At 45.5% G+C, this 21157-nt stretch overlaps 2 protein-coding genes across 4 annotated transcripts in view; one reads left to right on the forward strand and one right to left on the reverse strand.

The window, feature by feature from the left end:
• Positions 1 to 1184: 1184 nt before the first annotated feature.
• LOC111222730 (serine/threonine-protein kinase 24-like) lies at positions 1185 to 9596 on the reverse strand. 2 transcript variants are annotated; one of them, XM_022746557.1, is made up of 11 exons: positions 8815 to 9596; positions 5432 to 5662; positions 4943 to 4999; positions 3967 to 4075; positions 3371 to 3528; positions 2927 to 3112; positions 2704 to 2852; positions 2174 to 2297; positions 1921 to 1989; positions 1363 to 1499; positions 1185 to 1266 (listed from the first exon to the last, which is right to left on the reverse strand). In XM_022746557.1, exons 1-11 carry the CDS (start codon positions 8854 to 8856, stop codon positions 1230 to 1232), a joined length of 1299 nt encoding a protein of 432 aa, XP_022602278.1. In that variant the 5' UTR covers positions 8857 to 9596; the 3' UTR covers positions 1185 to 1229. The 2 variants fall into 2 exon arrangements, with proteins under 2 accessions (XP_022602278.1, XP_022602279.1); XM_022746558.1 differs by lacking the exon at positions 1185 to 1266 and having other exon boundaries at positions 1359 to 1499.
• A 1199-nt stretch (positions 9597 to 10795) lies between these two features.
• The window catches only part of LOC111222718 (sodium-driven chloride bicarbonate exchanger-like), a 39818-nt gene continuing 29456 nt past the window's right edge, over positions 10796 to 21157 (forward strand). For both annotated transcript variants that reach the window (XM_022746537.1, XM_022746538.1), the window contains exons 1-2: positions 10796 to 11138; positions 12821 to 12850. In XM_022746537.1, the coding sequence (XP_022602258.1) occupies positions 11091 to 11138; positions 12821 to 12850 (78 nt within the window). In that variant the 5' untranslated portion in view covers positions 10796 to 11090. The remainder of the gene's footprint in view (positions 11139 to 12820; positions 12851 to 21157) is intronic.

The following is a 21157-nucleotide window of genomic DNA, read 5'->3' on the forward strand; positions in this document are numbered from 1 at the left end:
TACAAAAACAAAGGAAAAGCTTCTGCCTCTAAACAAAGTAAGCTTAGTATCATAGTTAGTCTGACGCTTCAGCAGGTGATTGAAATGGAAGATTGGAGCTCAGTCACTTAAAGAAAACACTGATGAATACTGAACTGAATTTCACTCACTGACGAGTAAATGAAACAAACTAAAAAAAGTCTGATGAAATGCCGGAACATAGATTTTGTGTATCTCAAAAAGGCAAGGCATTTTCTGTTCTGTTGGAGTTAACGTTTGAAATCTTTAAATATCTACTTTTAAACATCATCAATATCTACAAAATGCGCATGACCATTTTGTACACAGTGATTCATTTCCCGCAATGACAACTTGAAATCATGTACAGCATGGCGACCCCCCCACCCCCACCCCCTCCCCCCTTTCCCCTCCTCCTCCTCCTCCTCCCACTGCCTTGGAGGACAAAGTCCACTTAAAGCACTTTACCTGAGGTTTCATTAAGAATGCTGCAATTTGCCTAAACAGGGAGTCACATACACACACACACACACACACACACACACATACACACGTTGTGCATTTAAGCACATGCACGCACACACATGCACGCACACACACACACACACAGCTTGCACACTAAGATAATTTCCCTGCAGGTTCATCAAGCATGCTCTCAGAGGTTCTGGGGATATGACGCCTGCATTAAGAGGGGGACTGAAGTCTTGTCTTGGATTTGGGGGGGGGGGGGGGGGGGGGGGAGAGTAGATTTCAGCTCCATGTAGAGACTCCATGCTGTGAGGCTGAGGAAGCCGAGCGTCCACAGAGCGCAGAGTCTGACTTCACCGTGGGTGTTTTTGTTTTGTTTTTTCTGGCGGGTGGCTCTGACTTTGAGTCTTGTCCCGTCGCAGCCGACTCCCGGGTTCTGCTGCCCCTGAAACTTCCCCTCTCTCTCTCTCCCTCTCTCTCTCCCTCTCTCTCTCCCTCTCCTATCTCTCTCTCTCTCTCTCCAGAGTGTCTCTGTCTTCCTCCGCTTTGGAGTTCAGTCTTTTTTACAGGCTAGGTTAGCGTGCCCCCCCCCATGATGTGGGAGGTCAAACATGGTCAGCTGGTATTGAATGAGTTGACCCCTGACTTTAACCCTCTGACCAGGCTGTGGTGTTTTTCTGGGGGTGGGGGGTGGGGGGGGGGAGTAAGGGGTTAGAGGAGGGGGGGGGGCCTGGGAGAGCAGGGCTGGGGCAGAGAGCCAATCACTACGGGGAGGAGGAGGACGTCCTGCTCGTGGAGAAACTGCGAAAAAAAAAAAAAGAGAAAACCAGAGCGGGGCGGGTGAGTGAGAGAAAAACAAACGTGGATGACGTGACGGAGGATCCGGTTCTGTGTTACCTCTGGAGCCTGTGGACCATGTGGGCCACCAGGGAGTCAGAGATGCCGGGGTAGGCCTCCTCCGCCAGCAGGATGGCCTCCCTCAGCTCATCCAGGACCATGGGGTTCCCGTTCACCTGCTCCTGCCGCGCCTTCAGCTGGGACAGAGGAGAGTTCAGTGACGTATGAATCTCAAAGGAAGATACAACCTCCGCTCATCAGCAGCCTCCTACACCACCGGCAAGTCCAGCGTCAATAATTAATGCTGTATTTGTGATGACTGAGGAAGTGCTAAAGACATTATCTTTTCATATTTAGAAACTGAACTGTGTCTCCGTTTAGCTCATTTCATCACTGACCATTGCTATTTACTGGTGAGTTTTTACCAGGCTAACTGTTAGCTGCGGTCAGCCAATCAGAGGAGAGGCAGAAAAAAACACCTTGTTCCTGCTGGAGCTCCTCCCACTCTGTAAAACTACACTGAGGTGCTTTTTGGTTCCTTAAAAACAACCAATAAATCGTCTCATCGAGTGAGAAGTCCTGAGTGTGAAGGAGACGCCGCCGCATGAAGCTCCTTACCTCAGCTAACGCAGGAGAGATGACTGTGGCCAGGCTCTGTGAATAAGGCCTCTTTGGAATGTCTTTTGTCTGCAGACAGAACAGGGAGACGTGGGGGGAGGGGGGGGAGCAAGTTAAAGTAGCACAGCTTCACCTTAGGGGGATTTTTTTATTTTAATCAGCACAATAACGTCCCACCATCTCCTCCCGGCTTAGTTCTTATGAAACAGTGAAAATCTCTCCAAGTGTGACGAAGCTTTCTGTAATAACTCACCTGATCTGTGGCCCCCGACTGCCCCTCCCCGTTCTGCAGCTTCTTGGGGTCTTTCTCTCGGATGGTGAAGATCCAGTCGTCGCTGCCGAAGTCGTTCCCTCCCGACGCCTGCCCGTCCTGCTCTCTGATTGGACAGATATTAAAGAGGATTTGAATGTTTAAAGCTCATGAACAAATGTGGGAGGACACGCTTCTCTCTCTCTCTCAGCGGGATGTTTGTGTCACGTGTTTAAATAGGACTAATAAGAGCAGCTTGATTCAGAACAAGCAGTAACTAGAATCACCTCATGGTCGTATCCCTCCGCCCCGCAGACTAGTTCCAGGTTACGTCCCTGTTTATCCAGAGTCATAGAAAATATGAACCATTGGTGTGAAATTTGGTTTTGTGAGGTCACTGTGACCTTGACCTTTGACCTTTAGCCACCAATATCTAATCAGTTCATCCTCCAGTCCTGTTGAATGTTTGTATGTCGCCGGCGCCGAGGCATGAAAACAAAAAGGAAAAGCAACAACAACAACATCAGACTTACGAGTCAGACTCGTCAGAACTGGACTCTGTGGTTCTCGACTGCTCTGCCTTCCACCGCTTGTACTTGTCCACCAGCTCGGTCAGGTAGGACGTCTTCTTGGCGTGGCGGACGATCAGCTTGTGCTTCAGCAGCTCTTTGGCGGTCGGCCTCTGTGGAGATGGAGACGAGTGAGCGAGCGCGCGACACTCTTGACCGTCGGGAGTTACTCCAAACAAAGACTTACAAAACTGGGCTCTTTGTTGAGACACGCCTCCACGAACTCCTTGAGCGGTTTGCTGTAGTTTCCCTCCAGCGTGGGCGGGTTGTTCTTTGGGATGAGGAATAAAACCTTCATGGGGTGGAGCTCCGAGTGCGGCGGCTCGCCTTTCGCCAGCTCGATGGCCGTGATGCCGAGAGACCAGATATCAGCCTGGAACGAGGAGGGAGACACGGTGACAACTTCACGTACACAATATTTATTTATACGCTAAACAACAATCTCCACAGGCGTCCTAGCTTTGCTTATCTCTGGGTTTACACACTTTAATAATTCTGATGCTCCTGTAGCTTTGTTGCTCATAATGTTGGAGTTCCTTAAACACCTTCATGAACATGGCAGCAGCTCAGCGCTGACAGATCAGCAGATGAGCATGAGAAACTGTAACGCAGGGCGGAGAGCGGACCTCACCTTGGAGTCGTAGGCCGACTGTTTGATGACCTCGGGCGCCATCCAGAAGGGCGTGCCCACGAAGGTGTTGCGTTTGATCTGGGTGTCGGTGAGCTGTCCGGCCACCCCGAAGTCTGCCAGCTTCACCTCTCCTTGCTCGGACAGCAGCACATTGGCAGCTGAGTGTGTGTGTGGGGTGTGTGTGTGTGTGGGTGGGGGGGTGGTGGTTGTGAAGAGGATCCAGAGAAACGTGAGAAACCTGAGCTAAATTTAAAGTGTCACAGCACAGAGTCTGAATACTCGCTCTGATTCATGAGGAGAAAAACATGAGTTTAACCTGTTGTAGCATGAGGCTGCAACAACAACAGAGGACGCCCTGAACGCACCGTCAGGGCCGTTTATCTGCATCAACCAATTTATTTAACAAACAAGGAAGCAACTGTCAAAAGCCTTTTAGCGAAGCTGCTGCAGCGTTCCCCTCAGACTCCCCAATGAAACACAAGCTACATAATGAATGAACCTGTAAGTGGACATCAATACCATTAACGTGCTACGTGATCTTTCTTTGTGTGTGCTCACTGCTGCCGCTCAGCCCCGCTCCTCTAACAGGCGGATACCTTTGATGTCCCTGTGGATTTTCTTCTCGGAGTGCAGATACTCCAGACCCTTGAGGATCTCTCTCAGGATGGTGGCGATCTGGGTCTCGTCCAGAGCGCCGGGCTCCATCTGCGGGAGAGGAGAGGGAGACAGAAGCTGTGGATGATTGTGACTACATCTTCATGTTGTGTTATCCTGCTGTATTATTTTCTTAATGGTGGTATTTGATTACTTGATGCCCTTTTTCCTCCATTGTCTCTAATCTCATTGTCTGTTATTGATTTTGAGCTAAATTGATTTTTAAATTGTGTTTTCTTTCAGATGTTATTCCTCTCTGCCACAGAGCTCCGCTGCTGTCCACAAACTATCAAACACACACCAGTGTGACTCACTGATCGTTGCACTGGGTGACATGTTCCTTCATTTCCCCCAACACACACACACGAGCACACACACACACACACACACACACACACAGTAGTTGCCAGAAATAATGAGTAGAGCACCAAATGTGGATTCATCTGCTGCTGAAAACTCCCCGACACAAACTCCTGTTTGATTTGCCAAAAAGCGACAAACTGTTGTTTCAGTCTTTTAATGGGATTTTGTTGATAATAATGAAAATATAGAATATTGCCAATCTTCTCTTTTGAAACTGCCTTTCTCAAAGAGCGGTCTGCAACCGACCGCTGGTGGTCTGCCAGTTAAAATATGTTTTGTGGAAATGTTGTTATTATTTCTGAGTCAGTATTTCACATGATAAAATTTTCTATTAGGTTTTTTTGTTTTAAAGTCAAAGTAGTGCAGCGCATCGTTATGAATGTCTCTAGAACTTTCTCTAATTGGATCATGGCGATGGTGGGTGGTTCTTAACACCTCAGCGAACCAGTTTCCTGAGGGGAAACCCAGATACTTAACTGAGTGTCTGTGTGTGATCAGACAGAAAATACAGAAGCTCAGTGCAACAGAAACACGGCGGCGCAGTGAATCACTTACCAAGTCTAGCGCCGAGCCGCCGCCTAAATACTCCATGATGATCCATAACTTTGTGTCCTGGAAGAGAGGAGAGGAGAATGAGCCGCCGCTGACGAGGGGAAGACGATCACTTAACGAGCGTCTTGGCTCAGAAATATTCAGCTTGTTTATTAACGTGGGAAATGTGTAAGTTTCCTCTGTCGCCGTGGTGACGGCCATCGTCATGTGTACAGGATGAGAGGTTATAATAAACCTTCAGGGCGGACTGGACGCGACCCGAAGGTGTCGAGAGCCTGAGTCTCTAAACAGGTTGTGATGACGGCGGTTTGGGTTTGGTGGGTGTCTGAAGTCGTCTGAGGCTAATTCCCTTTTTAATTTAGGATTATTCAAAGTGGGTAGGAGGATAGAAATCTTTTTGTGTGTCTTCCCTTGAGGGAGGAATAATGAAGGAGGAGGCTTTAATGCATTTGATATTCACTGTAACAGCACATGTGTTCAGCAAAGGGTCACCTTCAGGTACGAGCCGTAGTACTTGGTGACAAAGGGGCTGTCGCACTGGCTCAGCACTGTGATCTCCTGCTGGATGTCCTCGATCTCGTCCTCGGCCTCCTCCAGGTCTATGATCTTGATGGCCACTACCTTCTGGGTGCGATTGTCGATGCCTTTGAACACCTCGCCAAACGAGCCCTTGCCAATGCGCTCCAGCTTGGTGAACAGCTCCTCCGGGTCCACTTTGGCATTCTGGCGGTGACGGGGAGGGGAGGACAAAGAACGGAGGAAAGGGAAGGCGGATTAAAGCAAAAAAAAAAAAAGAAAGAAAAGAAAAGAAAAAGGAATGTGTGAAAAGAACTGAATGTTGGGGAGTAAATAGGAAACACCAGCAGGGGGGCCATTCTTACAGGATACATTAATTCACTCACTGCAACACCTTGTGTTTTTGTACAGAGAGAGAGACACAGGAGAATGAAAGGGAAAGAGTGTAACAATTGGATAAGATGCAGATTAAGAGAAAATTTAAATAACAAAAAGCATGTGCCTGAATTATATTTTACCCCCTTTTTAAACACACAGCTGCATCTTTGGTGGTTGTCGACCTTTTTCATCCCGTTTCCGTGATTAGTATTTTCTCCGTTAATTGTTTAAAAAAAAAAAAGAAAAAGGAAAACTCTCCTCTCATTTTGGAAAAATATAAAACAGATAAAAGCAGGAAATCTTCATGTTCGAGAGGCTGACGGCAGCAGTTCAAATGACAAAAGAAGAAGAAGAAAAGGAAGTGATTATTAAAATAGTTGCAGATTATATTTCCGCCGACTGACTGATCAATGAATTGTTGCAGGCCTCTTTGGACTCTGCACCTGCGTGCGTATGAATAAATCTTGTAAGAAATTACCTGAGGACTTAAAAGCTTTGCATAATGAAGCTAAAAGTAATATTGTCTACCCTTAATGCTCTGAATGAGCCGAAGCTAACAGCACACTTCCACGGGCGACAGGGGTCATGGCTGCAGCACATCAATCATCACAGCTTTCATCAACGCCTTGTCATGACAAAGACTACCCATCATGCAATGTGTCCACCTTTTTATATGCTTCAACGTTTTGCAGCTGCGAGAGCAAAGCTTATGTATAATAATAATAATAATAATAATAATAATAATAATAATAATAATATAATAGGAAACTTGAGCGTTTAAGCTCCATATTTTCTTCTTCTCCTGTGTTTTATTTTTGAAGTGTTGATCCATAAGAAGATTATATTTAAACCATCTCAGTGTAGTTTCACATCTCCTCTCTCAGGCTTCTCTCTGGAGCTCTAGTAACAACAGGTCACTGAGCCAATCAGAAGAGAGGAGGCTCTGAGCCTCTCTTTGATGCGTTCACAGTATTAATATAAAACCTAGACCAGCTCTATAACCAAACACATGGACATCTACCTTTACACTACATGGGATCATACATGAGTCATGATTTTAGTGGGAAATCGTCATTTTTGCATTTTTCTTTTTCACTGACACAAATGTAGAAAATGATGACGGTGTGATTTCTTTTTGCAGCATGTTCCCTCACGCCTGGAGAAAAGGATTTGCAGAGCGGGGGCATCTCTGTACCACCACAATATATTATTATTATAATCACATATTGTGACACAGGTTACCTTTATCAAAAGAAAATTGCAGCTCCTGTGATTTGGATATTAGAAATTCAATAAAATTATGATTAACTGTTCAGAGCCTTTCTTACATTTCCATGTAAGATTCACTGCAAATTTATATTATCAGAGCCAATTTTGTGATTCATTCTCCGGCTACAGTTGTAAATAAGGCCGTTTGTGCTGAGATGCTGTGATGAAAGGTCTCTAACATCATATTATTCTTGCAGCCAAAAAGCACCGTTGGCGCTCTGAGACATAATTATGACTCGTCTTGAGGCCATGAGGACAGGAGAGACAAATCGAGTAGTTCTGCATGATTTCAAACTGCGTGAGGACAGTCAGACAAAGGAAAGGCTTAGCCGGACGCCTCAAGTGTTTACAAGTCTGAGGAAAAGTTGAAAATGTGTTCAGTGAATCCGATGACAACTGAGGCATACTTCCAACTTTTCTGGCGTAGCACGTTGTAGCGTGTATATCTGAGTGTGGAATGAAAAAAAAAAAAAAACCTACTTGAATGCCTCAGGAAGTGAACTAAAATGACTTAACTCTCCAGAGGCTGTTATGTGGGGAACACAAGAGCAGGCGCTGACAAAAACAACTTCCTTTTATGACCTCTTCTGAGCAGGGAAAGGGTCAATATGCCCGTTTTGAGACAGCTAAAAATGAATCGGCTGCCTTACGAAAGAAGGGATCCTTGTGTGACCGAGGGAGAGCCTTTCGGTGCCTTAAAGGAGATTTATCCCATAAACCGAATGGTGCTGCTGCTAATGGAAAGGGTGGTTCAGAACAGATAGAGGTGATACAGTAATGAGTTACATTTCAATAAAACAATAAGATGCTTTGTCTGGGGAAAAGACTTCAAACTGGAACAAGAGCCTCCAGTGTAAAGGCAGACATATACTGACTGCTGCTGCCACTTACATTGTTGGGGTAAGACCTGTATTAAATCATATGAAATGTCATATGACAAGCAACAACCTTGATTCCAGTTGCCTCTTTAAGAGCAATCGCTGGGAACAAACTTCACCTGACTGGTGGCAATAACTTCTTTTAACTTAATATCAAGTATAAATGGAGTACAGGTGCCGCAGTCACAGCTGTGTGTCTGTCTGATGCATTCTCCCCCAAAATCTGAATCAGCAGGCAGATACAGCTGCTAACAAGCCTGCACAGGGACCTACAATCTGAAGCAGTTTACAGAAGGAACAGTTATCTCCTCTAGTTATCTACCCAACACAATTATCCCCTATAGGCACAATCCTAAAGATAGAAGCAGAGGCAAGAGCAGGACTCATGTGTGCACGGATAGTTTCTTTGAAGAGAGCTCTACTGCCTTCAAGTGATGGAGGAAATAATCGGAATTTTTGCTTTCAATGCGTATATTTCTGTTGCAAAGAAGTTGCATTCAGGGAACACTTGCAAAGATGTAAATTTACTTACTGATATGTTAATGGGATGCTTCATAATATATATATATATATATTTATATATCCTCGGATAAACTATGACACAATTTACATGCATTTCCTTTGATTAATTTGCAGAAAAACTTTGGTGCATCACAATGTTTGAAATCAGATTTTGCGAGGTGCTACTTAAGTCCTGAAATGCCCCAAATCACTGAGTGAAATAAGTCCAGACAGTCCACAAACCCAAAGCTGGGAGTCAAGATGTGTACATTTTGTTCTGCCAGTGACCTCAACTACTTCCTGCAGAACAAAATCAAAAAACACCTGGCTTACCTGCATCCCTGGCAGGTTACCCTGCACGGGAGAATGGGCCATGGTGACGCTGCCTGGGTTTGCGCCTCGTCCAACAACGCAGGGCTGAGAGCTCCTCGGCTTCACGTATGTTTACAGTCCCGGCTGTGGTACCGTTAATGTTAGCGGTCCTCCACGACACCCGTTAACCCGGGCCTACTCGGAACCGTCTCGGTTACTTTTATATATACAGAGGAAAATATCCTTCCTATACACACCGGTGTATCTTTCCTGTGTCGGAACAACCCCAAGTCACCCAAAACAGCTGAGCAAGCTAACAGACGTCTGCTAATGCTAACTCTGAAGCTGCAAACAAGAAATCCGCAATGTTAGCTTGCTAACCAGTTGGCTAAGCGCTAACTAGTGCGTTAAATCAAATTTCCCGCTCAGGCTGCAACCAATTTTAGCTCTCGGAAACGAAGAGGTAAAAACAACTGTTTATTTCACAATTGCCTAACTGTCACTTTCTGAACGTGTATTCTCTCCACTAACGGTGTTGTCAGCTAGCTAACATGGTTAGCTCACTAGCTAGCTAGCCAACGCAGACGACCTGACAAACGTTCTGTCAGCGAGCTGGCTCGGAGCACAATTTGTCTGCATACCGCAAATGTCACCCACACAACGGAGGCTTGGAAACACCGATCACCCAGCTTTTATTTTTGCACTGACTTGTCTTCGACAGCTCTACAGATCTGGCATCTGCGGCGAGGATAGCACGCCAGTGTTTTTGTTTCCTCTCTCACTTTCGTCCCGTACTCTCGGCCATCTTGTCGGTGCTATGACGCCAGGCCGGGCGGATCCGGATCCGGATCAACCACACCATCCTGACTTCTCTCCCCACTCAGGTGCTGGAGCCAGGGGGTCCCCCAAACTTTCCTCAAGTCAGTGACACATAAACAGATCCGCATTAAAACCGTGTTGTTACAGCTGTTTACCACAAAAACACAGATGAAAAGATTTCAGTGAGTAACTGATCTGATGATTAATAATGATTGATTGATTTGTGATCTGCTGATTTGGTTCAGATGTTCAGAGAAAATACTGTTACGATGATGTATCACTGGTAATCATACTAAACCGCACTTATGATCATTAAAGGCTGCATTAATTCAGCTTTATTACACTTTATTACAATGATATACTCACATCAATTCATGTTTTGCTTTGTTGTACTCACATTCATGTAATATCATATTGCATGAGCATGAACTGAGACAACACAATTGCATTAGGAGTAGCCTAAATTAAAATCTAATGATCTCCCGACCAATTCAATTTGCAGTGCAGCAACGCTAATTGAACTGGATCCGAGTGACGTTTCCCGACTTTGACCACAAGAGGGCGCCAGTGTATAAACATCACCGCAGCAGCGTCCTTGTGTAATGTTGGCTTGCTGATACCGGACAGCACCGGCGCATCAGATCATCCATCGTTTGCTGCGGTTAGAAATAATGACGGGACGGCATTAATGCAGCTGGGATATAATATAAATATATAAGATAATTTCATAAAATATAATAAAATGCACATATATGCCTTAAGATAGTAATAAAATGTGATCGCAATGACGTTTTCAACATGCTCTAACAGTATGGTGCAGGCCAGTGGTGGAGAAAATCCACATGGGCAACCCAAACAAGACACACTGCCTTCATTAGGAAGGCATTGCAGCATTATTATAGTGTGGTTATTGCTGCTGCCTTCAATTTAGATCCCACCGTCAACAGGGATCTGACCCCTGAAGGCGAAATAACACAAAGATCCTATAGAAAAGAGTACATGTAATGGGAATGCCATATAGACGAAACGCCAAATCGCTTTAAATTCATAATTGTTTTTCCACACAGATTTTTTCATTTGAGAGCCTCCACTCATTTAGACTAAAAACACACCCACATACGCCAGTTTGTATTAATATAAATACATATTAATGCAGTAATAGTCCATGGCTGAAGGGCTGCGCACAGCCGCTCTCACTTGTGCGCCTCATCACCGCCGCGTCCAGGGCTGAACGCGTGTGATGGGAAGCACTACCTCCCTCCTTCATGCGTAAATTATGTAGGGCAGGACGGGAATGCTTTGCTACCTCCATTTGAGAAAACCCGGCCATTAAATGTGAGGAGTTAGGGGGGGGGAAGAAAAAAAAAAACAAAACACAAGAAATCCCCTAAAAGCCATCTTCGTCTTCAACCAGCGTTTGACCGAGGCGGTGGTAGCGCATCACGACTTGCCTATTGTGAAGCCAAGGAGAAGAAAAGATGGACATCACGGATCAAGGAGCTCAAATGGAGCCGCTCTTACCCACGGTAAGAGAATACACACACTTTTGCTGTGTTTCTATTGACTTTCATACACAGGTGCTTTGGATCTTGAGAACCCTGAATGGACTCCTGGTTCCACCGGTGTATGTAATTTCTCTTTAGAATAAAGGACGGTCAGGATGAGAGGTCCCATTAACGTGTGGTCCATTTTCAGTTGGGTAAATGTGTATTTCAAGATGACCCATATTTTGACGGCTTTACAGGTTGAGTGTCGCCCGGATTTCACTGCAAACAAGGATGTTGCGCACCATAAATTTACAATATTCATATTTTCACCGTGTGCACATTTCATATTTGAGCAAAAGATTAAATATCTCTCACTATGAACGCCCACGCCTTCACACAGGAGGCATTTGTGCAGGTTGATAACAGTGTTTCACGGCAGCTGTAGTAGACCCTGCTGCCTGCGCGCATAGAAAGGCTCCGTAACATTTTGCCTTTCAGCCAAATCATATGGTTTTTACCAGTCGACCCAGTTTTTATTCTCTTTATGTAACCTGCTGTCAAGCTGTTGCTTTAAGTGTACAGTACTGCGGGTCCAAGATGTGACACCGAGATGAGAACATCAAGTGTTTGATCCTGACAGTGAGGAGACAGAGGGAGGTATATGCCTCATCAGCTGGATGCAATGAGATCACTGTCTGTACATCGTTACTGAATTATTACATCTTTGTAAATCGCCTGGCTGCACTGTAATAACACACATCCACGATAAAGTGATGTGTGCATGATCAGCATCCATCCACCTGTGACATAGAAAGATGCAACCCGAACAGAGACATACATCTCTCTCTCTCTCTCTCTCTCTCCAGTGTGCGATCAGGTTGTATTACATATTTGATGGAGAGAGCAAATTTGTCCACTCAGGTCTGAGCTCGCTGGCCGGGTTGCAAACAAGCATAATGTCTGGAGCATCACACACTGAGCAACTTCTGCGGTCAGCCTCACCTCATTGGCATTCAGGTGTGACTGTGCTGTGAACAAAAAAAACAAAAAAACATGTCCGCTGCTTTGGATGCACTGTCAATGCCACAGAGGAGAGAGATGAAATATATTGCTTTGTTCTCTCACGCTGTTTGGAAGCAGCGATCGCTCTGGAGGCAAATCAATACTCTCCTTGTTTGTTCTATTTGTGTCCGTGTTACATGAGGACGTAGTTTTCCGGAGCTTACAGTGTACAGTGAGGCCTGACAGAGCTGATGTGGTGTGGGATGGCTGTTCTGCCTCCTCTGCAGTCTCAATGCAGTGTGCTTACTTCCCAGTCATTGTAACTCATTGCTGCCCCCCCCCCCCATCCCTTACCCTCCCCTCCCTCCCACCCCCCCCTCGTCCCTCCGCCCGCACAACAAGCGAATGCGTTGTCATGGTTTCGCCAGGATGTGTATGGGTATGTGAGGTGTTATTATGGTGAGAATCTCAGGGGGCTCCTCACTACACAGCATGGCTAGATAAAACTACCCCCCCCCCCCTTCTACCAGGTTACCAAGATCCCAAGGTCAAGCATGAGAGTGTGTGAAATTTACAACAGGAAGGACTGTATGTGAATGCATCATTGCATCATTGGGGCCACTTGAGTTTCCTAAATGCTACTGTGCTGACAATAATGCACCTGCATGCCTTCTCCTTGTGTCCTGGTGACTCATTTCCTGATGTTCTTTCACTTGCAGGAGCAAAGTTCCCAAGAAAATAAAGACGTGGTGAGTACATTTCCCATTCAGCTTCATGTAGCCTGCAGAAACAAAATAAAAGAAAGTCATATTGATCTGCTCAGCTCAGTAATAACAATGATAACTCAATCGAATGCACTAGTTTTAGGGCACAGGATGAAATCAGAAAATCAATGGTAAAAGTATTAAAAATAAGCAAGAAAGGTCAAGGCAAGGACGATGAAAAGGAGGTCACAAGAAATGTACTGACTGTCACAACAGTAACACAAGTCTGAAGAGTTTGAAGAAGTGCAGTGATGGAAAGTAACCACATTAACTTACTTTTTTTTTGCTTGTGCTATTTCCTACTTCTACATTTCAGAGTAAAACAACATTTGCAGTTTATGTCTTTTTTTTTAAATGATAAAGCAGGTCTAGTTTTAAAGGAGCTACCTGTAAGTTTTGTTGATGCTAACACACTAGCATTAACAGCTGTTTACTTACCTTCACTCACCCACAGCTGCCTCTCTTCTATCACTTCTCTTCTTCTATTCAAGTTAGCATGCTAACCAGCTAGCCCCCGGCCCGGTCGGCCCGTCTCATCGCTTCCTGATACCGAGTTCCTGTAGCACCCGGTCTGCCCTGTATTGTAAACACTGACTGGTATGCTGTTAATGCTAATGTTGGCTTTGCAGCAAGAGCAAAACGTACAGACACAGAAGCAGAGACCACGCTGGTTTCCCCCCGATCGCTCCGATGGCAAATGTCTGATTACATTTATCTGTTAATCCATGTTTTTTTTTATAATCTATAATCTACAGTAATATTGCACAGCTGTATTTGGTTTATATCTTTAATTAGCCAGCTTGTTGAGCAGATGTCGTGTATTTTTAGATCACAATGGTCACACTTGTCACCATGCATCCAGCAGCCACACGAGGCTGTCAACACACCCGCTAAATAAATAGTAATAGATAATGGGAATTAAGTGGAGTTAAGGCTTTCAGCGGTTCAAATGGCTTTGAAAAGCTCACAGGGTCTGAGTGTGAGCAGACAACAGAGCCATTTGATGCAGTCATGTCGTCTGTTCTGACAAAATATCGCTTATGCAACTGTGGGATGTGAGCCAGACTGAGGACAAGACTGAGCACAAAGTGTCTGCCACTGGCCAAACTGGGAATCTCTCACTTCCTATAACTTTATCTTTTCCCTTCAGGACTTCTAGATCACTAATTACAAAGCGTGTCAGCGTGCAGGTTTTTACACTTTGGCTTTAGTGCAGATGAACAAGCGATATGTGACGTTTTAATTGGTCATTTTTTGGAGGTGCTGATTCGAAAACCTCGACAAAGTTAGGCTCCATGTTTCCCATCATTGTGGTGAAGTAGTCTGACCTGGCGAGAGCTACATAACTATATATTATATAAAGTAATAAGTGTATTTCACACAATATCAATCTTGTATCAGTCCTGAGACTTATATGCACAGGCAACAGTATTTTAAGTTGTTTCTTTACTACTTGTTGTCACTCCAGAGAGACACTGCAAAAGTGTAAAATCTTGACCTTTAATAAACTTTGACTGGCCCCTTGTTTGACTTGTCCCTGTCCCTCACAGCGTCTTCTGTGGTAACTGTATATTCCATTGTACATTGAAGGTTACAGAGATACTTTTCGGTGTTGGTCAACCGCATCTTAACTAGAACTGAAGTGTCCCTGGTTCTGGATTTGACTTGACGTGGTCCTAATTACAACCCTGACATAACAGCAGGCTCTCTGCCAGGCTGTCCACTTAGAGCTGGGTGATTGGCTGGGTTGGAGAAGATCAGTGAGGACAGACGGAGGAAGTCCGCCGGAGTTGCCCGGGCTTGTTCTTTTGAGCATGGTGTTCTCGGATCAGTGTGAAATCTCTGTCCGACTCGGTGCTCCAACTGTGCAGGCAGGAAGCCTTTTCCACCGCAGCTAGGAGCCTTGACCGGCTGTTTTCCTTTCCATGGTTAATTATAGCAGTGTCAGTGGAGAGGAGGTTGACGAGGGCATGGAGGTAGGTAGAGAGCGGGATGGAGAATGTGAGAGACATAGTTTGATGAGGAGAGAGAGAGGAAAATTAGATTCTGTATTGTTCAGTGTGAGTTGACTGTCTGATCTTCACCTGTGAGTACTCTAATAATAAGTGTCACCTTGGCTAATGATAGCTTAAAGACATATCAGCTGACATAAAATGCAAAGGCAGCATAATTGTGACACTCTGCAGCAGAAATAGCTGTTTCGAGCACACCATGTCTTCATCACAGTTCTGCTGACAATGCACCACAGCCAGAGAGCAGCTCCTCTGCCTCAGGTAGGCTGTGCAGACACATGCACGTGCAGATGCACTGAAACACTAACCCTGCTCACTGCTAGCTTCTTCTTCTTGAGGTGTGTAGTGACCACGGTGCATGTAGCTGTGAGGTGCACAGAGGGGGCTGTGTGAAGCCCCTCACACAGGATGGTGTTTGACTCCCTGCGACCTGAGGCTTGTCTTAGGTAACAGAGCCACAGAGCTTGCAGGCTCAGCAGAGCAGAACTGTGCATGGCACAGCATCGGTGATGTCAGAGCGCTAATCTCTCTGGGGGGATTGGCGGATGGACGCTTGTCAGAAACATTTGATGCAACCCTGGATGAAAGCCGTTGGAGGCAGAGGGAGAGACAGAGGCTGAGGCAGAGCTGGAGCTGTGCTGAGCTCCCTGCTTTTTGTTTTTATGTTGTGTTCGCGGTGCGCTCGGAATGAGGTTGCTGGCATATTCCAGCATGGGAAGAGCGGCTGAGGAGAGCGGCTGAGGAGTGGAGAGGGTTTGACGAACAGCTAAGCTGACTCTGTCTTTATCTGCTATTCTCTCTGACTCTTCACACACAATCCCAGACACACACTCTGAGCTCAGACTGGGGCTCCGGCCCTGAGCCTCAGCCTCTCGTCTTACCACTGCCGCAAGCGCAAGGGGAGTTAGCGGGCGTCCTGCCCCATCCTTAAGGAGACACACCATGCTTTCAGTGGACCACAATACAGGATTTATTTATCAGGTAGGTTAATGAACTTTGCACTCAGAAGTATTCAGTCTGTTCTTTGACTTTATTGCAATTAACACAGTGATTATTGAGCCACTGCTGAGTTTTGTTGATTGTAGCATCGTGCAAAAAGATGCATTTGCTGCAGGTTAGGTTTCAGACTGATTTAGATGCACTATTAATGTGTTATTGAGGTCAAACAGGAGCTGTCACCTGGAAGAAGCTTTCATACGATCCTCTCCATGTTACTGTTTTAGTAACTGTATAATGTGAATGCATGTATAGTCAATAGGCTGCGGGATGCTTGCCTCCTGCTGCAGGGAGGGCCAGTTGTGCTGATATGCATGCGAAAGGTCCCGCGGAGGTTGGCTGACAGATGGGACTGTCATTCTGGGGCGAGAGAGGAGCTTATACCCGCTGCACTGACCCTGGCGATCTCTCAGGGAGAACAAAAGCGAGCAACACTGGATTTGTTTGTGTGTGAGCACTTTGTCACATATATAGATTCTTGTCTCGTCTTTTCCTTTTTTTTTTTGTGCTTTCTACTTTAAAAACCAAGCAGCTTTTAAAAAAAAAACCGTGACCTCCCCTCTCTGTTTTTGGACGGGCGGGATTCTTCTCTCCCTGTGTCGGACAAGGTTAGAGAGAAGTGAAGATGTAGAGATGTTCCTGGTGTGGCACAGTCTTCTCTGTGATGCTGCCGATGTGCTGCAATCGCCACGGTAACCATGGCCCATCTGTGGGGATGAAAACAGAAGCGGTCAGCCTATCACAGTGCTTGCACAGCTCTGATAATCCATCTCCACGCTATAGGATCACTCTCATGAATAAATAGATTTACATTAAAACCCAGTCTCGTGGATTTTGCACGAAACGCCAGCTGCTGACTTATTCTCTGGGCGGACTGTGGAGAATGCAGCTTACAGCACTTCCACTCACATACTCCAGCATGATTTTTAGTGCACCCCTCCTGGCCTAGATCTCAAGGTATAGCAATGTAAACATTCATCATCCCCGCTGTTGTGAAAGCCTCAGGAGAGATCCCTGAAGAACGTAAGAATGAGGTCACCTCTCCGCTTCCCAGAGAGAGATGTGATGATGTACGCCGATTCCTGGAAATGAGCTGGTGAGAATCAATAGGTCTGTGATTTATCCTGGCCAAGAAGATGGAATATAACCTCTGGTGTTGGCAGTCGTAGACATCCTCTCTGTTGTTGCGTGACCGGTTACGCATGAAAGAATAACATCGCTGGAAAGTGTAGTGTTGCATTTGCTGACGTTCTTATGTCTTTTGTTTTCATTCCCATGCATTTTGGTTTTGCAGAACTGATCCTCAATCCAAACTGGAAGCCAAAGCTCTGGTTTGAAAGCAGTTTTCAAAACAAAAGCTGCCACACCTATATGAAGAAATATAATAAAAACATGGCGCCATAGCTGCTGAATTCCTCCAGAAGGGACCTAGAAATTAAAAGTGAACTGATATAAAGACCAACTTTATCACCCTCTGTCCCCTTCGCTAATTCAGATAAAGCATTTGAACTTACAACTCCACGCCATCTCTCTTTTTTACCAGATGAAATTGAAAGCACTGACACTGAGCCCTGTGAACTGCTAGTTTGATGTTAGCTTAGCGTGGCTAACAGAGGCAGCAGAGGTGGAGATGTGACAAGGAGTAGAGGTGTAGTAAACATGACATTGCCTCATCATCTGGGGACGTATAGCGTCTCATTATGTTGGAAATATTTCACTGATTTCTGGAAAAATAAAAATAACTCTTGTTGTACTGAAGAGCAGCTTTGAACAACTTTGCTGAGTGGCGTTCACCTCCACCTCTACTATCACGCAGAGGTCGGCGTGGTGAGGAAACTGGAGCGCGCTGTGGAGGAGCTTTAGAGATGTAACCGTGAGATACGGCGGCAACCTTCTTGTCGGGGCGGGTACTTTTCTTTTTTTTGGAGCAGGATGTTCAGACAGTCAGTTCAGTCAGAACACATTTCAGGTCACTTTCACTGTTGTCTGGGTTTATTTTTGGACTGTATCAGTTGAAATGCACATCAGGATGCTGTGTACAGAATCACGCTGAAGGTACAGCTGGAGTTTGTGTCCAATGAGATGATTCGAAGCGTATCCCGTCGCTACAGTCGGTAGGATTATCGTTCAGTAGGTGACAGGCCGTTCCATTGTTCTACTGGGTTGCTTTCCCACAATGTTGGTGGTTACCCAGTTGTCACCAGATGCGTGTTTACAAAAGCTGAGGTAAGGGTGGTTCTCTCTGGTGATCCTGAGGACACAGTGGCTTTGTTGGTCCCAGTGTGGGGCAATCACTCAATCCTCCGCAGGCTCTGTTAAACAATGTCGGACATGAAACTCATCAGGAAGAGTGGTCGGGACACGGACCGCACGTGTAGCAGCCTGAGGCGTGGAATCAGGTGGCAGAGAAATTGGTTTAAAGTGTTTCCTCTGTCATAACGCATTAACAACGCTGCAGCGGGTAGTTACAATCTGAAATTCACTGTTTACATGTTGTTGGCTTGTTCGTTATCTATCTTGCCCACCACTGTTCCTGTGCACAGAATTCATCTCGGTGACCCTGTAAATAATGAAAATGCACTTACCGAACATCTGGCTTGGGGAGGTCGACCGCCACAAATAATACATCAACCTGTGGGACTGTCAACTCTAGATCCAGCACTACCCGGGGTTCACGGCTGTTCCTCAGAGTGGAGCACTGGTGGTAATCCTCTGGGGGATTTTGGTATTGTGGAGATTTTTTGTCACTTGATGTAAAGTATTCTGTGGCTGCCGGGGTCAAGGTGTCAGAATTAGATGCGACAGATTCAGATTTTCAAACTTGTGACCTCACGTGACAGACATTTATCAGACCTCACAACTTATAACATATGTAACATATATGCAGTGGCACTAGATTTGTTTAGAGTGAGATAAAAGTCACTTTAAAGGCCCTGAAAACTTATTTCTCAGCGAGCTTCTTACTAGGAGTGATGGGGCTCTATATGAAGACATTGCCAGAGTTTTGGTTATTTGTATTAGTTACTTTGGCTTGGACAGAGTTTGTCACTGTGAAGTTCAGCGGTGGGTGTGGTCTGACCATAGACCTCCGTGACGTCACCCATAGCTTTCTGAGGAGTGGTTTTGAAGCTCAGAGCGAGCTGCTCCGCCCTCACCATCTTTGCAGTGCCAGTGTGGATACTGTGGATACTAATTAATTCTATATCTGCAGGGGCCTGAATACTTCCTTAGAAACCACTGTAACCAACAACCACCATGTGTAAACCCTTGCGCAGGATATTGATCTGAAGCTCTGCTGTTTACATCTACAGCCTGTGCACTGAATAAAAATGTGATGAAGCTCAATGTCAAGCCTTTTCTCATGAAGGTCGTGATGCTCTACTTACCATGGCTGCATGAATGCCTGCCTGCACACACACACACATGCACACTTGGCACTGTATGACATTAGGACAACCTAATGTCCTCGGTTCATGAGAGGCCTGAAGCCTTTTGCCCTCTTCCCCCCGTGTGTTGCTCATTCATGCACACTGCTCCTCCCCATCACGCCACTGCACGCAAAGGAACTGTGTGTACAGTACATGTGCGGCGTGCGGCGTATGGACCTGTACATGCTATTTGCTGCAATAGGAATACTGTATGTCCGCGCAGAAACGAATCCATAAGGAAGGAAAGAGGCTTTTGGTGAGAAGAAGATTCAAGTTCATGTTATATATGAGTGTCTATTCATCATGCCTGGTCACATGTCTACCCCTCCTCCACCTCGCTCCCATCCTGACTCCCCTGGAGTCTTGGTCACATGCTCCCTGCTCCCATTCCCCCTGAAGCCTTCCTCACCAACCAGAGGACCAACCGAGAAACGGCTGATTTAATTCTCTCCGCCGCGCCGAGTCCCTCCATCACTGATCCCATGGTCAGAGACAAGGTTTTATCCCGCCGTAAAGGCTGGCAGATTAATCTCAACCCAGATTGGTGAGCTGGGAGGCGGCTCTCTGGGCTGGTCTGGGGTCAGCAGCGTGAGGTAGAGAAACCAGCGTCTATAAATAGAAGCAGGAACCTGCAGGCAGGAGATTCTGGCTCATCTGTGATGCTGAGCAGGGTAAAGCCTTGGTTGGGACAAAACAGAGACGGGCATAGCATCAGAAATATCAGTCATTATTTCAGATAAACTGCTGTTACTGGGAATAGAGTATAAGAAATGAAACCAATTGGAAAAAGGATTTTATTTTGCCCAATTCATTGTTTTACGTTTTGATTCAGTCAAACTGCTGCAAACTGTATCAGTGAAAAGCAGAGTACAACATGCACATGGCAGATAAACAGTTTTCCTGTGTATTCTTGCAGGATTATATAAAATAAAATCACTTGAAAACTAATTACATGCACATGAAATATAGTATCGCTCATTAATATATTTATATAAATATAGCAAATACTAAGTAAACTGCAGTACACACCTTCCACATGTCGTCAATAGAGACCTAGCTTTTTGTAAGTTTTGCTATTGCTACATAGCCGACGTTAGCATTAGCAGCCGTTTACTTAACAGTCTAGTAGAAACGTTGTGATTTCAGCATCAAACAGCCAATGTTGTTGTTGTTGTTGTTTTCCTTACCTGAAAAATGTCCAGAGGAGTCTGCAGACACTCCTCAGCCCTGAGTAGCAAGTGCAGTGTTTGAGAAACTGTTTACAGAGATTTTAGTGAGTAAATCAAATGCAAACTGTTAAAACTCAGCACAGGAACGGTGATGGGAACATGGATGGGAGAGTACAGGTGTGCTGATGCCTTCTGTGGCTGTCTGTGATGACTCATATGACATATGATGAGTGGTAAATACAGTGGTTGTTTTGAATGTTGTCCAGTGGCAGCAGCACGAGCTTTCAGAACATCACTATAATCCAGCGACTCCAGCTCAGTGCTCTTATGAAATGCATTTATTTAGTCTTTAAAATGACAGGAGAAAGCCTGGAGGTCAACAGCAGACGGCAACCTGGATAAGGCCTGGTTTTAATAGAGGTGCACAGACTGGGCTTTGCAGAGCAACAGCAGAGTTTTCTCAGAGTCGAAGCAAATAATTTACTCCTCTTTGTGTGCAGTGGCCATTACAGATAAGGATGAACATGGTCTGGTTTCAGGCTTCTCCATTCAATCACTGGCGGTGATAAACAAGTCAGACTTTATTTCAGCATGCTGATTTCCTGATCGCACCTGCAAACCAAATCCAAACCAAATTACAGACAGACAGAGCAACACCACCGTCAACCACGTCATGATATATGTAAT

Source organism: Seriola dumerili, unplaced genomic scaffold (assembly GCF_002260705.1).
Source record: "Seriola dumerili isolate Sdu_G_001 unplaced genomic scaffold, Sdu_1.0 BDQW01000105.1, whole genome shotgun sequence".
Taxonomy (NCBI): Eukaryota; Metazoa; Chordata; class Actinopteri; order Carangiformes; family Carangidae; genus Seriola; species Seriola dumerili.